Source organism: Pangasianodon hypophthalmus, chromosome 10 (genome assembly GCF_027358585.1).
Source record: "Pangasianodon hypophthalmus isolate fPanHyp1 chromosome 10, fPanHyp1.pri, whole genome shotgun sequence".
Lineage (NCBI taxonomy): Eukaryota > Metazoa > Chordata > Actinopteri > Siluriformes > Pangasiidae > Pangasianodon > Pangasianodon hypophthalmus.
In genome coordinates, this window is record NC_069719.1 from 21,187,811 (window position 1) to 21,209,192 (window position 21,382).

General features: G+C 39.7%; 1 protein-coding gene across 1 annotated transcript in view; it reads right to left on the bottom strand.

Annotated features, from left to right (window-relative positions):
* The window catches only part of LOC113530222 (cysteine-rich motor neuron 1 protein), a 59,500-nt gene that overhangs the window by 23,960 nt on the left and 14,158 nt on the right, over positions 1–21,382 (bottom strand). The window contains exons 4-5 of the mRNA XM_053237575.1: positions 12,826–13,065; positions 5,471–5,650 (exon numbers count right to left, since the gene is read on the bottom strand). Coding sequence (XP_053093550.1) covers positions 5,471–5,650; positions 12,826–13,065 — 420 coding nt within the window. The remainder of the gene's footprint in view (positions 1–5,470; positions 5,651–12,825; positions 13,066–21,382) is intronic.

The following is a 21,382-nucleotide window of genomic DNA, read 5'->3' on the forward strand; positions in this document are numbered from 1 at the left end:
TAATGGTCTGGGGCTGTTTTTCAGAGATTTTGCTAGACCTCTTAGTTCCAGTGAAGGGTAATGTTAATGCTACAGCATACAAAGACATTTTAGACAATTGTATGCTTCCAAATTTGTGGCGCAAGTTTGGGAAAGATCCTTTCTTGTTCCAGCATGACAATGCACAAAGCGAGGTCCATAAGGACATGTTTTGATGAGTTTGGTGTGGAGGAACTCGAGTGGCCTGCACAGAACCCTGACCTAAACCCCACTGAACACCACTGGGATGAACTGAAACATCGATTGCAAGCCAGGCCTTCTCTTCCAACATCAGTGCCTGACCTCAGAATTGCTCTTTTAACTGAATGGGCACAAATCCCCACAGACACACTTTAAAATCTCAGAGAAAGCCTTAACAGAAGACTGGAGGCTGTTATAGCTGCAAAAGGGGGCCAACTCCACATCTGATGTCTAACAAGCTCATATTGCTGTGATGTTGGGTGTCCACATAGTGTATCTGTCATGTGGGGAGTTTAGCTAATGTTTCTTCAGTGTCCATTCTTGATTTATTTCAGTGGTTAATATAACCACTAAAACACTTTTAGCTTGACCTTTGACGCTCAACATCTCAAGAACCACATGGGTATTATTTTAATCTGAAGTAGGAATCAACATTTAACAGCATTATACCCACATTTACACCAGTGGTTGAAGCAGGAAACATGCTGAAAACAGAGCCAAATGTTTAAGAGCTTCCTGAGCTTTCGGCATGTTCTGTTAACAGTTTACATACGGTCTGGTGGAAGTGTGTAAGTAATGTTTCAGCATTCCTAAAAGTGCAGGTAATTGCTTCTGGTACTGTTTGCAATAAAGATGGCTTGGTGGAGGTGTTGCATTCTGTGGTTAAGAGTGTGTGTTTTATTCTTTAGTTAGGTTTATGCTTACTTAATAGCAGAAGACATTAGTGTGTCATGCTTTCGTGCATGTGGGTGCAGTTAAACTTAATGATTCATCTACATTTTCCCTTTTATTTTCCTCCATCTATCTTGGGAACTAAATTTAGCATTTATTTTGAACCTGCCCAAGCATAACTGATCACTCAGTTAACATACTTATGAATTATCATCATGATCAACTATTTCCTTTTAAGACACTCATTCTGAAAAGAGCTTGTAGAAGCACTTGCTATATAGTTTTTTTAAGGAACATTAAGTATTTTAATTTTTTTAGGGGTTAATTATGGCCCTGTTCTTTGTTCGCTAACTCCAAAATTAGATTTCTTATACATGGCTTATTGACTATGCATTAAGCTTTATTCGTTATGACTTACAGTCACTGGTCACTTTATTGAGGACAACTGTACACCTGCACATTCATGCAATTATCCAGTCAATCATGTGGCAGCAGTGCAATGCATAAAATCCTTCAAACACAGGTCAAGAGCTATGGGCAATGTTCACATCAAACATCAGAATGGGGACAAATTCTTTGACTGTGGCATGGTTGTTGATGCCAGCCGAGCTGGTTTGAGTATTTCAGAAATTGCTCATCGCCTGTGATTTTCTCACAAAACAGAGTTTATACAGAATAGTGTGAAAAAAAACATCCAGTGAGTGTCAGTTCTGCTGGTGGAATTGCTTTGTTGATGAGAGAGGTCTGAGGGGAACAGCCAGTCTGGTTCAAGTTGGCAGGAACCATGTTGAGCAGAAAAGCATCTCAGAACACACAACATGATGAACCTTGAGGTGGATGGGCTACAACAGCAGATCACACCAGGGTGCACTTTTTTCAACTAAGAATAGGAATCTTAGGCTACAGTGGGCACAGGCTCACCAAAACTGGACAGTTAATAGATTGCAAATAGATTGCAAATTATTGCCTGATCTGAAATATGGTAAGGTCAGGATTTGGTGTCAGCAGCATGAATCCATGGATTCTGTTAACAGTTCAGGCTGGTGGAGGTGGTGTAATGCTGTGGGGAATGTTTTCTTGGCACACATTTGGCCCCTTAATACCAGCTGAGTATTGTTTGAATGCCACAGCCTATCTAAGCATTGTCGCTGACCACATGCATCCCTTTATGGCCATAATTTACCCTTCTCATATTGGCTACTTCCAGCATGATAATGCACTATGTCACAAAGAACAAGTTGTCTCACACTGGTCCCATGAACATGACAATGAGTTCGGTGTACTTTAATGGCTTCCCCAGTCACCAGATCTTACCCAGTATTAGTATGTGGTCCTAATAAAGTATTCCTAATAAAGCCAGTAAGTATATATTAGCAGATAATTGGATATCAGTAATTCAATTATTAATTGTGGTAATGCACAATAAACACTTTAAGACTGTCATGCAAATTATTATGTACGAGCAGTTCATTACATTAGCGCTAATAAGCATACTTATATAGGTAAACAACCCAGGACAGGGTGGTGTTAGGCTCTAAACTAGTCATTAAAATTCTACCTAAAAATATGGAACACATCTACAAGTTTTAAAGACTTATTGAACTCTTAGTAGCTACGAAGCTAGCTAGCATGAGCAAAAGTTTCTGTGGAAGAGAATGCTAGACTAGCTTGCTAAACTAGGGGTTTTCAACTGCTTCCATTTTCATGCTGTTCAATCACAGATCCAATCTAAGAAATTAGCTTTTTCATGAAGTGGTTCAACTCAGGTAACATTTTAATTCCTTTTCGTCCAACTCCCTTCAAAGTGAACATGGCTGCCACAAGTGCAGACAACAACACTTTAGACTAATCATCACCTGAGATTAAAAGAAATTCAAGTCTGTCTGTGAAATTATATTGATTTTTTTCTGAGTGAAGTGCTCTCTAACTTTCATTTTTTATAGTGTAGGTCTCATTAAATCTTTTCCACGGCGTAAAACAGGCCGTAGCTGAACAGCCCTGAGATGAAAGCATTCCCTCCTTGTGGAGTGCTTTAAATTCCAGGTGGCTCTCTTGGCGCTGACCTCTTATAACTGCCGCTCCAACTTCTGATGTCTGCTGAACTCAGAAACACACTCTGACTGAGGAAATACTAGTCCATGATCTTTCTGTCTGTTAGCCACATGCGCTGCTAAGCTACTTATAGTCTGTCTTGTCCATGCAGATTTGAGATCTATAAATAAACCCCTCTCAGTGGCTATCGTCTAGTAAGAGGTTTGGTTATTGTTCTGTTATGACTGCAATTGTTTTCACTGTGACTCCTTGATGTGACTGTTAATGGATTTAACAAGAATTACAACTGAACACATCATAGGTTATCATTATTCATAGTTTGCTAATTGATTTAGAATATTGTTTGTAGCCTTCAACTCTCATCTTGGGTAATCACCCTCTACATTCTTTCTCATCTGTCTGATCAGTGGAAATCTGCATCATCACTGTTAGCTCTTTAACACACAGTTAAAAAAAATCTATACAAAATAATAATAAATTTAATAAATTGAAATGGAAATCTTAGCGAGAAAGGGACAAAAAAACAGATTTTTTTTTTTTTCCTGAGATGTATGCCAAGCAACAGTATAAAAATAGCAAGGCATAAAGACTTAGGAAAATTATTTAATAATCAATCAAAATGTCCATTTTTTTACGAACCAAAGAGACCACAGTCACACCTTGTTTTATATTGGCTCGTGAAGGTCAAATTTCATCTAGAGAAAGTTGGCACAAAGCAAAAATAACCATGAAAAGAGGCAAATGTGCCTTTCACGTCCCATGTCCTTCTCTCTTTAGTAAATTGGCTTTTATTCCAGGGAATTTTATTTTCACATGGTCTGACCACTGTTTTATCTGAAAAAGCAAAAGCTCAGTTGTAAGTTTTAGTTTCAAAAAGGCTACAGCTAAACTATAGAAGGCTACAGCTAAACTATAGAAGTTGACACCTCTGTATACATTCTTAGGGTTCTTCAATGGTTTCCAGCTTCCTAAAGGGGTTCAACTTGGAATCTATTGCAATAGAGACAAACTGTTTTGAGGTTCTCCATTAAACCTTCAAGGATTCCCACAAATGGACAAACTGAAAAACCTTTTAGGGTTCAAGATTTAATCTTTTCCCCCCTAATAGTGTACTGTTGTCATGTCAACCCCGGAAACAGCATTCAATTACAATACCCAGAACACACCGTGGCCTACAAACATGGCTGCCACGGACTACAGCACCCAAAAAACCAGACCGTCACATTCACATTCTTACTGATCACACCTGAATCCAATCACTCAATCACATCCCCACATCATATAAGGACTCTCTCGCCAACCATCTATCTGGTTTTCTGACCCTATTTTGGTTTTCATGTTTTCGCCTTTGCCTAGTCTAGTGCATGTTGTTTGTTCATGGCCTGACCACTGCCTGTTTATTGACCACACTCTTGTCGTCGCTGGATTTGGATTACCCTGCAAGCTTTTCTAATAAAGCCACTGTTTACCTGCATCTGCGGCCATATCTGCCGCCTGACAACTGTAGTCTAAAATGCTTGATTTTCACTTTGTTGACACTGTTCTGTTCTTCTTTTCACGAATGTGAGAAATTATCTGTCTCTCTCTCTGGGCCTTGAATGTTTATACTAACGTGTTATTGACTATGGTGCAGGTCTGGATTTGGAGCAGATGTCATTTAGGTGGAAATCATTCTATGAAGTGAGTATGCCTCAGGAGGAAGAGGCAGCCAAAAGATTCATGATCCTCACACGCAGGCCACACTTGGTGCTTTTAATGGAAACCAGCTTTCATACACGCATTCATGAAGTCAGACATTCGCTGCTTTAAGCCATACAACACATTTGAGTCACATTTGAGTGTTATAATCTTACAAACAGCAAGTACGACATACACAGGCAGACACCTTGGAATTATAAGGTTCTCTCTGACAATTTAAGATATTATTTACATTTTTTCCTGTATTTTAAGCAATATTTGGTGTAAATATTTTCAGTGGTATGTAACAAACAATTATAACTTTAACTGAATTTTGACAAAAGAGTCAAAAAGAACCTTTTAAATGCAAGGTCCAATGTGCTGTACAAACATTAATAAATGGAACATGAAACTGTCAGAGATGTCAACACTGCTAACAAGAAAATCCTAGCAGGCTGAGAGAGAAAAAACACAATTTAACCACAAAAACCTTAGCGTATGTGGATGGACAATATGATGTTTTTTTCCAGACTTGCACCAAGCAATAAAATGTGGTCGATACTGTCCTGCCCTCTTATTTTCTACTGGCTCTCACGACTGAGGCTCATGAATTCACATGTCAAAATTCACCTAGATAAACTAGACACAAAGAAAATTAAACGTTCCCAGAAGCAAATGCACATCTTTCCCTTTCAGTGAATTTGCCTTTACGCTGTGTGACTTATATTTACTTTTGGTCTCTAATGCTACCACATCTGAACATTATTATATCTGGTATAGGGGGTAAGAGTGTGAAATGAGGAATGAGGGCATGTAGTGTATAATATTAGTGTGTGAAAATGTAGTGTACCTGTGCAGACAGGGCAGCATTCGCCCTCTGGGATGTACAAGTTATCGCAGTCCAGCTCAGCACACTCAGCCTTGGAGCAGAATGAGATGCCTCCACGACACTGACACAGCCAGCAGGAGTCCATGCGGTACACCTCACCCTCGGCAAACTGGGTCCCGTTGTGCACACACTTAGGGGAAACTGGTGAAGAGAGATGGAGCAAGTGAGCAGACAAATCATTCTAGACCAAAAAAGCATATTTTGTTTACTTTACTCAATAAGACTACCTTGGTTTAAAAAAAATCATACCAAGGTCTCAAAAAAGTGGTTTATGACTGACGAATGGTTAGTTTTCCTTCTGAAGTGGATAGAGGTCTAGCTTCACTACACATTTTTGGTTTGAATGAATGCAGAGTGTTGAAGGAATTACTGATAGCTTTATTTAAATTCTAAAAGAGATAATTTGGGCTTCCGCCTACTCTGCACCATACACATACTATACGCAAGCTTACATAAAGTATATGTACAATAATTTCTTACATACAGAACATTCCTTTATAACCAGTAATTGTCCATAAACTTCCTAATATCTTGATCAATACAGATCAAGAGAGGTTTTAACTGCACATATTTGAATACATTTCACAAATCAAGGTCTTTGTTAATGACTTAAAATACCAAGCAAACCTCTAAATTGAACATAATTAAACCGCTAAATTTAATATAATGGAAAACTGGCAATTTCCAGCAACTGTGAGGAAATTGACCACTGGGGATGCAAAGTGAGTGGTGACAAAGTTTAACGCTATGCAAATGAGAAGCAAAGAGATGTGGCAACTACCAACAGGACTGAGATACAGTGGCGCGTTTTTTTTTTCCCCACCAGATTGTAAAACATTACCGGTGTTTTTGGTTCCATGTAATGATACTTGCTCTACTGCTCTGTGATTTACTGAGCAGAGCAGCACTGGTGTTTTCATCATTCTGTTTTGGTCATTGTAACACTAATAGACGGTGACCCCGCACAGATGCATTTTATACACAAGCATTTCGCTCTAGAATTAATATGCATTCTGTAGCTAGCTTGCAAGGACATGGTGATGGACAGTGATATTGTCAGGACATGGGACTGATGCTACCAGTGAAACCAAGTCGAAACAATGAACTCGGTTGGCCTTGGTTTGAAAAAAAAAAAACATGGCATAAAACATAATGTGCTATTCTGCAGTAAAGACATAATGAAGACATAACTTTATGAACAAAAATATACTGTACTTCTCACCTATATGTACAACCATTCAGTAATAAGCTACTGAATATTTTACTGCCAACAAATCTATTTATTCAGACAGAAATATAGCACAAAAATTGGGCATCATTACAAATTGATTTTAGGCCTAATGTATAGCAGGAGTTTTATAATTCACAATAACATTACTCCTCAAGAGGTCAGATGCAAAAAGCTGTCTTCTCATAAACCTTAAGTGCAAAGGCAGGATCAGCATCTGTGGGCCATACCCCCATAACAGCTTGAAAAAGCAGATCTGACCGCCTGATCCACTTTCTTCAGACTAATGCAAAGCAGGTGGGCCAGGCCATTTGAAAAAGGATTTTACCTCTTTTATTCTCTCCCTTTTTTCTATCAACCTTGCATGTGCATTAAGCAAGCAGAGCAAACCAAAAGCAAAGCCTCCCGAGTCAGAGGCACCGCGATGAGATTTTAATACATCACAGCCGCTAAAAGGAAATCACATAAAGCATGTGCATGTGGGTTTAGTTTTAGGGGGGGAGTGGGGGCTATGGTGGCTTAGTGGTTCGCACATTTGCCTCACACCTCCAGGGTTGGGGGATCAAATCCCACCTCTGCCGTGTGTGCGTGGAGTTTGCATGCTCTCCCTGTGCTTTAGGGGGCTTTCCTCCAGGTACTCAGGTTTCCTCCCCAATCCAAATGATTGGCATTTTCAAACTGTCTGTAGTTTGTGATTGTGCCCTGCAGTGGGTTAGTACCCTGTCCAGGACGTCCCCCGCCTTGTACCCTGAATTCCCTGGGATAGGCCCCAAGGCTCCCCTGCAACCCTGTGTATAATAAGCGGTATGGAAAATTGATGGATGGTACAAGGGGCCTAACAGCAGCACCTTCATCTACGAAAGTCGAAAGTCATAAAACATACCCCAGAATTATTGGCACCCATCATCAAAATAAGCAGAAGTAAATGATGATTAGTGATATTTCTTAACTTAGCAATATAAAGACAATATAGTTTTTTTTTAGGATTTTTTTTTTTAAGTAAACTGGTTTTAAAAATCTTAGTACCCCCAAAATTAATATTTGGTAATCTTAGGTGAGAATAACAGCACTGAGCCTCCTGTAATAGCTAACAAGGTTGGAAACACTTGTAGAGGATCTTGGGCTAGCTTCTCTATATTCTTAGGTCTGTGCATGTGCACATCCTCTTTAATATATACCACAGGTTCAAATCTGGAGGCTGAGATGGGATTTGCAAAACATTTTGTGTTCCAGCAGCCATGTTTGTGCTGATTTGGATACATGTTTGAGGAAATACATTACATGCATCTTGGTGAAAGCATTATATACAGCTAAATCTTAAGCTCCTGATAGAGACAACCAGGTTTAGTGGCTAAAATATCCGAAAATATCATATCAAAATTATCATAAGAAATCCATGACAGCAGTGCTTTCATATTTTTCTGAGTTCACTTCATGTGGTTTTGTTTTGACATGGGCCTTTGTTTTGATTCTAGTCTTGTCTCTGCCCCCCGCCCTGTCATTGGTGTGTTTCCCAATTGTGCACCGTTTTCAGTATTAAACTTGTGATTTTTTTCTGTTTATTCCCTCTTGTTACTTTGTCTTATTGTGAAGTCTTATCATGCATTCTTGTCCTTAAAGTTCAGAGTCCGGTTTCTTGATCCTTTCTTCCCTGCTCTCAGTATGTATTGTATGTATTTTCTTCCTGACCTTTGCCTGTTCTTCTCTGGTCTGATTATGGATTGCTCTGTTTTGTTGCTTTGTGCCTGTGCCCTTACCCCTGCTGTGGACTGTGATAATGATTACTGGACTTGCTCAAATAAACAACATGTTGAATTTATGCACTTGCATCCTGCCTCATTTACCCGCATATTTACACTGTAATTCCAGACACCACCAATCCTTGCCAGACCTCCTCGATCACTAGCTATAATGATCAATGATTGACCACCACTGTGCATGGCTAAAACTTCAGTTTTAGTCTCGTCTGACCACAAAACAATTCCTTGTAGTTCCAATGACTTGGTGAAGCATTTTGCCTGTTGTCTTATGCTTTCAGGAGGGTTTGGTTTTGGAGATTGTTTTGGAGACTAATGACAAGTGGAATGTATGCAACTAATGACAAGTATACAGTATGTGTGCAGCCTCACATTTATACCCCAAGGAAACAGGAAATGATGAAAGCAACAATAGGATTTTTAGAGAAAGAAAATTTTTAAATGTTAGACGTGTAAAAATGCTGATAAATATGAATCACTGTATAAAATATACATTATACACAATCATTGTGTTGAAGTGGTCCAATTATTCTGGAATTGACTAAATATTGCTGTACCAAATCTTCACCAGCAAAGGTGACATAGAGTGTAGTGCCAATGCTCAGTCCTTCTTTCAGTCATACATGCAATTTATTACCATGGCACAACTGAATCAGATTCTGAATGAGTCATCCAAAGTCCTGGCACCTCCACTAGCCTAATAGGCAAGCAGGAGAAACCAGCCAAATGGCATATACATGCAGAGCAAGTGCATCTGCTTATAAATTATTAATATTGTAAGAATTAGACTGCAATTCTCTCTCAGTGCCCTCTCTCCCTCTCCCTCTCTCTCTCCCTCTTCCTCTCTCTCTCTGATGCGAGACACAGGTCAGACAATAAATGTTAGGACAGATGGCACCAAAAAGGGCATGCTCCTCTGGGTCACTTTTGGTCCAAATATTGAATCTCTTTCTCCTGCTGCCACCGCTCACAGCCCTGCCATCTACACACACACACACACACACACACACACACACACACACATGAATGCTCTTACACTCTTTATCACATCCCTCATATCCCTTAGTGTTTCACTTTCCCAGACACACAAAACACATGCCTGTACAGATTCCTCTCACTGAACTGTTGAACCCCCTGCACTTCCCCACTTGGATGTGTCTGTGAGCAGACAAGCAAAGCCAGACTCCATTCTCCCATTCGGAGTGAGACTGGTAGCCTAAGCGCTTTCCTTCTGTTCACCCGGCTTCCTCGCTAAGTACATTAGTTCCACAACATGGCACACATTTACAGCAGGGCCAAGAGGCCAGAATGGGAGTTTAGACTGTTGGTAAAACAGGGAATATTTGAAGCTGGCACAAAGTACACAGTGAGAGTGAAGTCCCCTTCTCAGTGTTAAAGGAAAAGGCCTTATACATGCTCTCAATGAGCCTCATTTATCAGACTGGACACCAATAAATTCATTCGTAAAATCGTTCACAAGAGCATTTAATTTGGACATGAAATGTGGACACAAAACATTTGTATCCTACAAAAGCTCCTTAGTTTGTGTAAATGTATGCATGCAGAGGCTCACTAATGCAAGTATTGCCTGACAGGCTTCAAACTGTATAATTGGCGATGAGTTTAAATAGTTTATTTATTTCCATTAAACTGTTTTTATATTATTTTCATTTTATACTAATGACTCGAAAGAAACCAATCCAAAACTAAGACTAGCCATTCGGAAAGAACAAAAAAAAAAAAGGCTTAAGTGGATAATTTAGTGCTTTGGACTGGGGGAGGAAACCGGGTGGAGGTGGGAATCGAACTCGGAGGTGCGAGGCAAACACGCTAACCACTAGCCACTGTGCACCCCTAAAGCTGACTCTTCTGCCTTTTAATCATCATTTTGCTGTTTTTAAGGTCTCTGTGAGCTTTGCCTTTTATGGAGTTTTGTGGGTATAAATCAACTTTGCAGTTAATGTGCATAGTCATTTCCTGGAGATTTATATACATATGAGTACAGTGAAAATCATCAATTCTGAAAGTTTTCTAAATCTGACAGGAATGTTTAGTTCAAATTGGTCTACAAAAACATTTACAGGCAACTTTGATTGATAAATGATTGATAAATGAGGCCTATAGAGTATTCCCCTCCAACCCATACACCTTATTTATCTTATCTTATCTTATCTTATTAACTTATGCAGACATTGTTAGGAAAAAGGAGGTAGAGGACAAAGGACAAAGAAAGTAATGTAAAGAGGGGAGAGAAAAAAACCATCCATCCAGTCATCCAGTCATGTGGGATCAGGACAGAGCACCGGGTCACACGCACACAGATCAAGAGCCCCACCCAACATCCACACCAAACACCAGAAAGTGGAGGGAAAGGGCAGACCCCTCAGGCACACTCGCGGTATGAACTGCCAGTGCCAGACTGGTCTACCTGACATCCCCATAAAAAAGGAAGCATTCCTCCAGGGTTTTATGTAGTGGTCAACATGTGGGGAGGCTGCATGCTAAAATACCATTGTGAGAGATCAGTGCCAGATTGACTAAGCTGGTCGGGATCTCAAAAAGCATAGTACCCCAAACTTGAGGTCGATGGGTCACAATAGCAGACCACATCAGGCTGCAGCTCCCGTTAGACCATATATGACCCATCCAGCACCAACACCCACGCTGCGACCAAGGCCGCAGAGATCATACCCCACCCCAGCGCCGTCCGACATCAGGTATGAACACAGCCCAAGGCTCCAGACTGCATCAGCCGGACCCACCACACCGCACCACCACCACCCAATTGACCAACCAGATCATCACACAATTGTACAAGGCACCCCCTTTCATCTGGGGGGGGTTTATAACTAACAATAATAATAATAATAATAATAATAATAATAATAATAAAGAATATATAATATAAATCATTAATAAATAAATGTAGATTAAATATATTGAATAAATTAAATACATTAGATAATTAATCTATGTGAATCAGTGGTATAAATCTCATGTTTTAATCTTTTACAGAGTTGTGAAATGTGCATGACTTCCGCCCCAGGTATCTGATATAAACCAAAATGAATTAAGAATGGATTCCAGATATTGTTAAAATCGTCCATGTTGCTGTTGAGGGTGAATGTTATTTTCTCTAATGAAATGTATTTTTTTAAAAGATTAATCCAGTGATTGACGTGTAATGATTTGTTAGATTTCCAGTTTACAACTATTGTTTTCTTGGTGATAGTTAGAGAGATAGGGAGTTGGTTTCTGTATTTAAATAGGAGAGAGTCAGCTTCTGTTGTATTACCAAGCAGACAGAGTAATGCAGATGGGGGATTGTACAGCTCAAAATAATGGAGAGTATCTTTGTCACTGCTCCCCAAAATGAGTAAACTGTTTGGCAAGCCCATATAGCATAGTAGTAATCATCAGTGCTACCCAAGGTACATTGTGAACAGGTGTCTGTATCTGTGAAAGCCATACACCTGTCACACTCTCCTTTGCCCTACAACTTACTTTCTATCTGTTTCTGTTCCTCTCAGCACTGATTGCATATTTCACATTATGTAATACAATTTTGATTCAATAGTGTATTTTATGTTATGAGTGTGTGGAACATTGACCGATATGGCACTGATCATACATGTGAACACAGGACCCAAACTGTACATGTATGTCATTGTCAAAACCTGTAATCAAATCTCTCAAAATCAATAGCATATCAGAAATGGAAATATGTAACTGGGGTATCCTAGGATTCAAGAATAGAGTCCAAAGCATCTGCTGTGTGGCCTTATTTACAAATACACCTAGAAATGAAGATAATGACTTTAAATAGTCAGAAGGATGTACTGGTAGATGTCAAAAGCTCTTTTCATAGCATTCACATATTGTACATAAGCAAAGTAATAACCTTTGTTTATGAATCCTTGTAAGACCCCAGTGTTCAGATCAAGTGGAGCTGATGAACAGTAAATCCAGCACCATTTTAGCATTACAATATATGGAACACAAAATCCACTACCAAGAACAGTTTTTACTTTAACATTTCAAAAAATCAGATTTATCAATTTGATTTTTTTTCAATAATATATTATTTAAAATGGGTACAAATCAGTTTAGCTGCTTGAGAAATTATTATATGAAATTGAAATATGTCCTGTTTATATTCTATTCATTCAGTCCTAATTTTTCCTAATTGTTGTGATGTCTTATTTTGTAAAGTTTTACTGATGAACATCTGATATTGATCTAACTGCCTTAGAATTTATGTTGCACCAAACAGTTTAGCGGTTGCCTTGAATGAAATACACACTGCATTTGCCTTTTCCTGGTGCTTTTACCTTTCTCGCATTTGTAGGAGTGACAGCAGTTGCCTGGCGCTCCGGTGGCCTCGCTGATGATCACAGCTTTGTGGCTGATGGGACATTCTGGCTTGGGTGGGCATTGAGCACAGGTGCACTGGGGTGGTAATGTTGGGCAGCAGCCTGCGGGGGGCGTGTAGCTGCGGGTCAGCATAGAGTCAGGTGGGCACTCGGGCACGGCTAGATTCGGGCATGTGATCCCAGCACACTTCAGCTCCACTGAAACACACACAGGAGAGAGAATGAGAGGTTGACTAACACCTTCCAACTGTGTGAGAATGAAGGGGTAGAGAGCAACACAGCACTATTATTATTATTATTATTATTATTATTATTATGCTTACTTTTAATGGCCTGTTACTTTTACTTTTTACACACTTTCTATTACACAGTGGATATAAAAAGTCTATACACTCCTGTTAAAATTGCAGGTTTTTGTGATGTAAATTAAAAATGAACATCAGATTTTTTCGCCCACCTTCAATGTGATACAGCAACCAATGAAATTCAAGTGAAAAACAAACAGAAATACTATAGGGGAAAAAAATAAAAACAAAAAACTCACAATAACCTGATAGCACAAGTGTGAACACCCCTTAACTAATACTTTGCTGTATTACAAGCAAAGATGCTTTAACACTCAGTCTTTTTTGTTGGTAAGAGTCTACCAACTTGATTCGACAATTTTATTCCACTCTTACGTGCAAGAATGCACCAGATCTATTGTGAGGAGCTCTGCTGTACACAGCCCTCCTCAAGTAAGTTCACATTCCACAGGTTTTTTTTATGGTGATAACAACAATGGATGGTCAAAAACTCTTTATTCAAAGAACAATTGACCCTTTTGGAGTGATTTCCAGAAAGAGAGGCAGAAATCATCAGAGACTTTCATGTTCGCAGCAGTGGGTGTATCATCAGATGTAACTCTCCCTCTCACTGACAGCTTTACGTGATCCTGGCCACAATACTAAGACACACACTGGAGATCTCTGTACTTCCTGTTCATCCAGGAAGCTGTGTACTTTTTCAATAAACAAGCACAATGGCTTCTTCAGTTAGAGCATAAACCCATTTTTTTCAAACATACTGAATATTTCTTCAGCCATTTATTCACTCAGCTCCTTCATGCCTTTTATTAATAGTTCAACAGCCTACTGAAACAGTCCCTCTTTTTACCTTGGAGTCTATTTTGATCCCATTGTTATTTTATGGTTCAGATTTGCCTGTCCACAAAGCCACTGCAGCCATGTTGATACCCAGTGGGGTACACTGGGGTGTACTTTGGATGCCGCTCAGGAAAAAGAAAATTGGTGGCTTATTTCTCCGTGTGTTGCTATTGAAACAGTTGTTCAGGGATATTGTGGTAGAACAGACACTTCCTCACAGAGCTTGGGTTACACAGCTCTTAAACAGAGTTTATTTTGGGTTATTTTCTTAGTAGAGCTCAGTTATATAAGGAGTATAAATGAAATGGAGTATTTTGTATATATGTGAGAGGCACAGATTGACAGGCTGTCTGGTTTTTCAGCTCATGCCTAAGAAGATTTGGAGATGCACAATGAAGTAATGTGGGTAATTCTTGATTTGGAGGTTTTTTTTAGCTAATTTTTTTTTTTGGATTAAATTCTCCAGGTGCATGCCATTTAACATTTCAGGGCAGGAAAAAGCTGCACTGTTTCTCCATGTTGTTTTAAACCATCAGTCATGCAGCACTGCCAGGTGAAGAGCTTGTCTAGGGGAAAAATAATTCAGCATAGCTATGTGATGAGGCAGATGCCCCGCTGAGTCAGAACATCACTGTAGTGAGACTTCTTCCCCCTGGGAATGCTGCAGTTGCATTTCCCAGGACTCCCAAAGGAGTTAACTCACACATACACGAGACGTGACTAATGCTAGCGTCAGAATGTAGTATTCAATCCATACTGCCAATGTATGTGGGCCGTCTTATTCTAACAGTCTTCAAACATGCAAGGATATTTGTATTCTCTTTGGTAAGAGCTGGTGATAGCTACAGAACGTCATACTCATGTAAAGAAACAATGCTAATAATGAATGAAAACTAGCATGGAAGCAACACTAGTTCTTATCTTCATTAGCATTGTTTATGTGAATCAGAGGAGATTAAAATCAGATCAGATTACTGCTGACTGAGGTGAACACGGTTTAACTGACAATAACATTTGTGTTATAGCACAGAAACAGAAATATCACAAGACCATAAACATGTAATTGCCTCATGAGTGTGAGGAAAAACAAGCCAGTGATATTCTCTAAAATCTTTATGACAGAATTCTCAATCTGTAAAGAAAATGTACAGCCTGAGTGGATGGTTTAAAGGTACACAGTCAATTTTTAATTGCCTGTATGTATGTAATGCCAGCTAACTTCTGTGCACCTAACATTGCTAACAATTCTAATTCCAGTAATGGCAGGCAGCTGAAAAACTAATGGGAGTTCATTACAAAGCAAAACAGAACAGCGAAGATCATTCTTGGAAATCAGTAAAAGCCAAATTTCGCATGTTTATAGTGTTACAACTTGGCTATCAAGAAGCTGAATGGCCTAGTAAGCAAAACCACTGATCAGGATAAATGATAACACTGGGAGACATAGGAGACTCGAGAGTAGCCAGCTCTGGCATAAACAGAGCTGTACCAAGAAGAGTACTTGGGTAGCATGATTTGACAAGAAGTCATGCTGCATAAGTGAAATGTAATGGTTTGTCATAAATTTCCAAGTCCAATAAATGGACAGCTGCTGAGAGGAGGGCATTACAGTAGCCCTGTGCTGATGCTATTCTTCTAGGCTAGGTTTCTAAAAGCAAGCACATCCACTCTGATATAAACTAGATATAGCCATGCTACTTGCTGCTAAAAACTTGTGAAATTGTTATTATAGCAATGAAAGAGAACCACAGATGTCATCTCTGCCAATGAGATTTAGGTAATATCAAGTATTTGGTCTCCAATCAAGCAACATTAGTATAACACTAGCTATTTATTTTTAATCTAATGCAGTATAATGAGCGTGAGGTACTTTTATCATCTATGTAATTTCACAGTGATGGTATGACAGTCCTTGGTAATGTTAACTAAATTTGCTGGCCAATTCAGATTGTGAGGCTGGGGCTTTGTGTGCATGGGTGGAAAGAGGGCACGAGTTCAAGGAGTTAAAAAATTGTTTGTACTTCACCAAGTTATTTGAGTAGGTGAGCTAGAGCTCCAATCTTGACTAATATTGACTATTGTGCTTTTAATGGAGCTTGTGCTGTGGTGTCTTCCAGAAACTGGCTTTGCTGATGTCGTTCCCAGGCTCTGACCCTGTTACCCCATTTCCAAGCTTGCAACTCGACTCCCACTGAGGATGTTGACTACACTCTGACATTTATGGAACTGTAAAAAGATACCCCCCCCACCCCCCCCACCCCCCCCCCAACACACACACACACACACACACACACACACACACACACACACACATTCACACACCATCCTCATCACCAGATTAGAAATAATAATAGAGCAAATTAGCAAAGTCTTGATAGACTCAATGTCTCAAAGTCATGTCTGCTCAGAATACAAGTACTACCTCTGCTGTGGTGAGGGCTGCGTATAGGATTATAGGATTTCCTGTTGGCAACACTGTGTTTTATCATCCACACACAAAGGGAGGATAACTACAAGGACCAAGACAGGTGGGACTCGGGAACTGGGTCATTACTGGAAAATGTCCCACTGTAAAAAATGTGGTACTCACAAACACTCAATCATGAAAGTACAACAGCTTTGAATATGTGTTTTACCTTTTATTTTAGGGTATGTATATAATTTATGGATGATCAAAAACTGTAAACTGGATGATAGAAGAATAATCAGCCTCCTTAGAAGCAATATTCCCTGTTATCTGGTTCAGAATGACATCATTTTGAGTAAAAGTTGGAAACTTGTAGTGAATGGGGGAAAAAAAGTCAGGCAGGAGAGTAGGTTCTTGAATGTGTGTGTGTGTGTGTGTGTGTGTGTGTGAGTATATGCATGTTTTGTTCGTCTGGGAAGGGTAATATTTGGGTAGGAAATCTGACAGTTGAGATTGAGGCAGCAGCAGCCGTTGAATAAATAGTGAAGGAGTGTGAGGTATCTGTACAGCACTGTTTTCTTTAGCTGACTGTGAAACAGCAGCAGCCAAGCACAAAGCTCACATTGATCAACTTTCTCAATGCATACTAACATGGAGAAAAGGAAAAAGGCCTCTTGCATTAAGGTAGGCTGCAAGCCCCTATTTAACAGCCTTTGGGGTAAGTCCTACACTTCACTCAAATAAACAGTTAGAGGCCTAATCTGGGAGAATTCTCCAACTTTCAAATTACATTCGTTCAAGTTGGTCTGTTACAGATATGCGCAGAGAAGAGTTGAGAAATCTCTCTGGAAAATGCCATGACAATGTTAAGGAGGATGATCAAAGACATTTAGTATATATTATTGCAAGATGGTGGTATTATGTGAGTGCATTGAGTAATCATCAACTTATGTGTAGATGTTTGTAGCCAAATGCTACAGTCATTCAAATAGGATGGCTGTGATGGTGGCCCAAATGAATTCCATTAATACACCCGCTGATATTAGCGATGCATCAATACCTATACTAGTATCAGTATCAGATCAACACCATGCTCATTTACTCATACTTGTAAAAAATGCTCCAATACACATCCGATACCTGTGAAACTATGTGACATAAGTCTAGTACACTGTCGTGTTAAAGAACAAACGACAAATGACAGCGATCTGGACAGATTTAACAATTAATGATGGCAATCAAAGCAAAGGAGACTGTAAACTGTGCCCTGTGAAAATATCAGGAGGAGGTACATAAGCATCATCCTTAAATACAAGTAATCTGATAAAACATAAAACTCAGCATGAGGAGTTCATTACTACACAGCAGCAACTAGCCCTGCCGCAAACGCTGGCTATGTGAGAAAAAATGTCTACAAACAACACTAGGTGAGTGAAAATAACTTTCACTCACCTACTCTTACCCAGTATGTTGTTCTTGATGTTCAGTTACTATCGATGAGGGATTCCAACGCAAAATGCTATCCAACTAGCTACTGCAGTTAATTTAAAATCGCTAACGTTATAAAGAACGAACCTAGTATCCTAAGTGAATGTGCTTCTCATGGCCACTATTTAAACAGGGGAAACATAAACAGAGCTAAGTACATCATTCCGTAACCCCCTGATTGATTAATACTAAGGAGGTTACTCATTTCAATTATCCTTTGTACCTTTAATATGTATTTTTCGCCAGGAAATGTGGACATAGTGTACCTTTAAATTATTTCAAGTACATACTTGTACTGGTAATTACCTTCTAGAGTAAAGTTTTAAAAGTTACACTGCATGAACTTTCTAGGTGAAAGAGACTTACTAAAGGTACACGTTGTACATTTTTAGGGTACTCCCCCTAACAAGGACAAGGACAGTGGTACAGTTTAGTACCTTTTTTCTGATTGCATGGTTAAAGGCACAATAGGAAGTGTAGGGGAGGCAAGCAGGATGAATTTAACAGTAAAAGTATTTCAGGACCACTGTGTGTCCAATGGGAGGATCTGGGATAATTAGCTAGTCAGTGACTATGGAAGCAATCTTTGCACCACAATAGTGGCTATTCTCTTGTGTTTAGCCAACAAAGACACAAAGGCCTCTTTTGACATGCTTGATAAATCCAATCTTCCCAAATGGCCTCTAATTTGCTTGCTATTGGTAGAATGGGAAGGTACTATGAAACGCTTAGCAACCGGTAGGTCCAGGCAACACACACACACACACACACACGCACACACGCGTGCGCACAGGGAAAGAGGAAAAGCCACATGGAATGGTATAAGTTGGACATGGAAATTAGTTCATTACTGAAAAATAGCCTATTGTAGACAATGCATATACATCTGGCACATCCAACGCTCATTCATGAAAGAAAAACAGCTTAATAAATGTGCTTTTCTTTTTAGCAGCGGACACAAGGGCGGCAGTTTTCCTCCACGCTCTCTTTTCCCGTGCGTCTCCTGCAGGCAGAGGAGGCTGTGTTGACAAGCTGGGGTTTACTCATGGAAAAAAAGAAGTGCACAATGCAAGCAGTGTTCGAAGACTGACTTTGGATACTAGTCAGTGAGGAACAAAGCTGCCTCAGTGCAGCTGCTCTTGCGTGGGCTTCGTTTTATATAGTTTGTATATGCAAAAAAACAGACAATCCGATATCAGATCCTCAAGTCTGTTTTTGCTTTAGATCTGCAGGTGATGTCAGAGGAGTGAACTAATGAAACCGGAATGCTTGACGGATGGTAAGCTACTTGTGAGACATTATGGAGATGAATAAGCATGATGAAATGTTCTACTCAGCAGTAGAGGTTTGGAAATTAGTTGAATCTATAAAGGGTAGGAACATGGGATGGGCTACTCCACCTCCTCCATAAATACACCAGAGTATCCACTTTCTTGCTCAGTCAATATTTGAGAATAAAAATGTCCGTACACTGGACTGGAATAGAAGTTTCTGAGTGTACTTTGGCTTTTGTATGTGTGTGTTGTGTAGTACATCCTTCCCCTCTTTCTCAGATATGTAGTGTGACCGAAGGCGACCCAAGCCTTTATGATGCTGAACACACATAACAAAAGTGCTTTCCTGAAAAAAGAAAAGTCTTTTGTTCTATTGTTGAAGTCTGAGATAAAACTACTTAAGTTTCCCTTAATTTCAGAGTTTAGTGTAAAAGACGCTAACATTTAGTAAGCAGTATCATCAGTTTTAATAGCTTTAGTTTAACATGTAACCTCGACTAACCCATACCATGGGTAACAGAACAAGATGGAGAATTCTTTTAATATGTTTTTTAACCAAATTTAATTTTAATGTTTTAGAATAGATCCACATTTACAGCATAGCTGTTATTATCTCATATGTTTAGATTAATCTTTAAGGTGACATCTTGAAGGTTCTTTAAGGTATTTTTTTAGGTATTAGATACAATTAAACCTGGGTTTCTCAAACCTTATATAGCCACAGACCCCATTATAAAATAAATTCCACATACTCCTTCAGAGATTTATTTCATGAACATTATTTAAATAATAAATAATGTGTACAGTAATTATTTTTGTCTATTTATTAGAGCCATAGATCTTTCTGTTCCTGAATGTTCCACCAACATTAGGTCCAAGTTGACATTATTTATAGACCAAGACTTGTCACAGACTCCCTGGCTCTGCTTCACAGACCCCTGGGGGTCCCTGGACCACACTTTGAGAACCACTGACTAAAACCACTAAGATGTATTGAGTATATTCACTAGGCAACAAACCATTCTACAAAATACATTTTTGAATATAAGTGGTCATGGTTCTAATAAAAGTTATTGTTAGGTTCTCTTTCTCTCTGTCTCACACTCTCCCACTTTCTGTCAATAGATCGAAAGGAGCTCATGATGAGAAAATAAGAGGCGCTTTCAGCTACTTCATGCTCTATGGCATGAGAACAAGTTAGAGAATGATGGTGAAAGGAGGGGAACAGTTAGTACACCATACAAACAAACCCACAGACACACTGTGACCTGCGCTTCAGCAGACAACACATAAACTCAGTGAAGGCCACATTGTGCCTTTGCCAGCCAGCAGTGGTCTGGACAGCACAACAGCTACAGCACAAAGAGATGCCAATCACGCAGAACTAATGCAAAGTATAAATGGGAGATAGGGAATAAAGGAAAGGGATATTTACAGGTGGGCCGAGGCTGAAGTAAGCCATCTGGCAGTTCCACTTCACAGCATGGCATCACCATGACATGGCTTGAGACACTAATATACTAGAAAAGGAGCTGAACATAGGGGTGGCTTAGTGGTTACCACATTTCCCTCGCACCTCCAGGGTTGGGGGTTTGATTCCTGCCTCTGCCCTGTGTGTGTGGAGTTTGCATGTTCTCCCCGTGCTCCAGTTTCCTCCCCCAGTCCAAAGACATGCGTTGTAGGTTGACTGGCATCTCTAAATTGTCTGTAGCATGTGTGCGATTGTGCCCTGCGATGTGTTGGTAACTCATCCAGGGTGTCCCCTGCCTTGTGGCCCAAGCCCCCTGGGATAGGCTCCAGGCTCCCCACAACCCTGTGTCGGATAAGCTGTACAGAAAATGGATCGACGGAAGAGCTGAACATGCCAGAATTGCAGACTGGGCCAGAGCAACTTACTGGAAATAAGGTTTATAGACATGGAGATGATACAGGTGGATTATGCTTCTATTCTCCTCTGTTGAGATCTTAAATAGTCCAAGAATGAACTGAAGTTACAACTACTGTGCATCATTCTGCTGGACAAAGATAATGCCATTTTCTACTTGTATCTTGTGTCTAGGGAAAAAAAAAGTCCTGTCTTGGAATTTGACATTAGACTATAGTTAAATGTTTCATTGGACGCTAACTGCTAGATTGTTGCAGTCTCACGAGAAAGGTCAGAGGAGAATAGCCAGACTGGTTCGAGCTGACAGGAAGGCTAT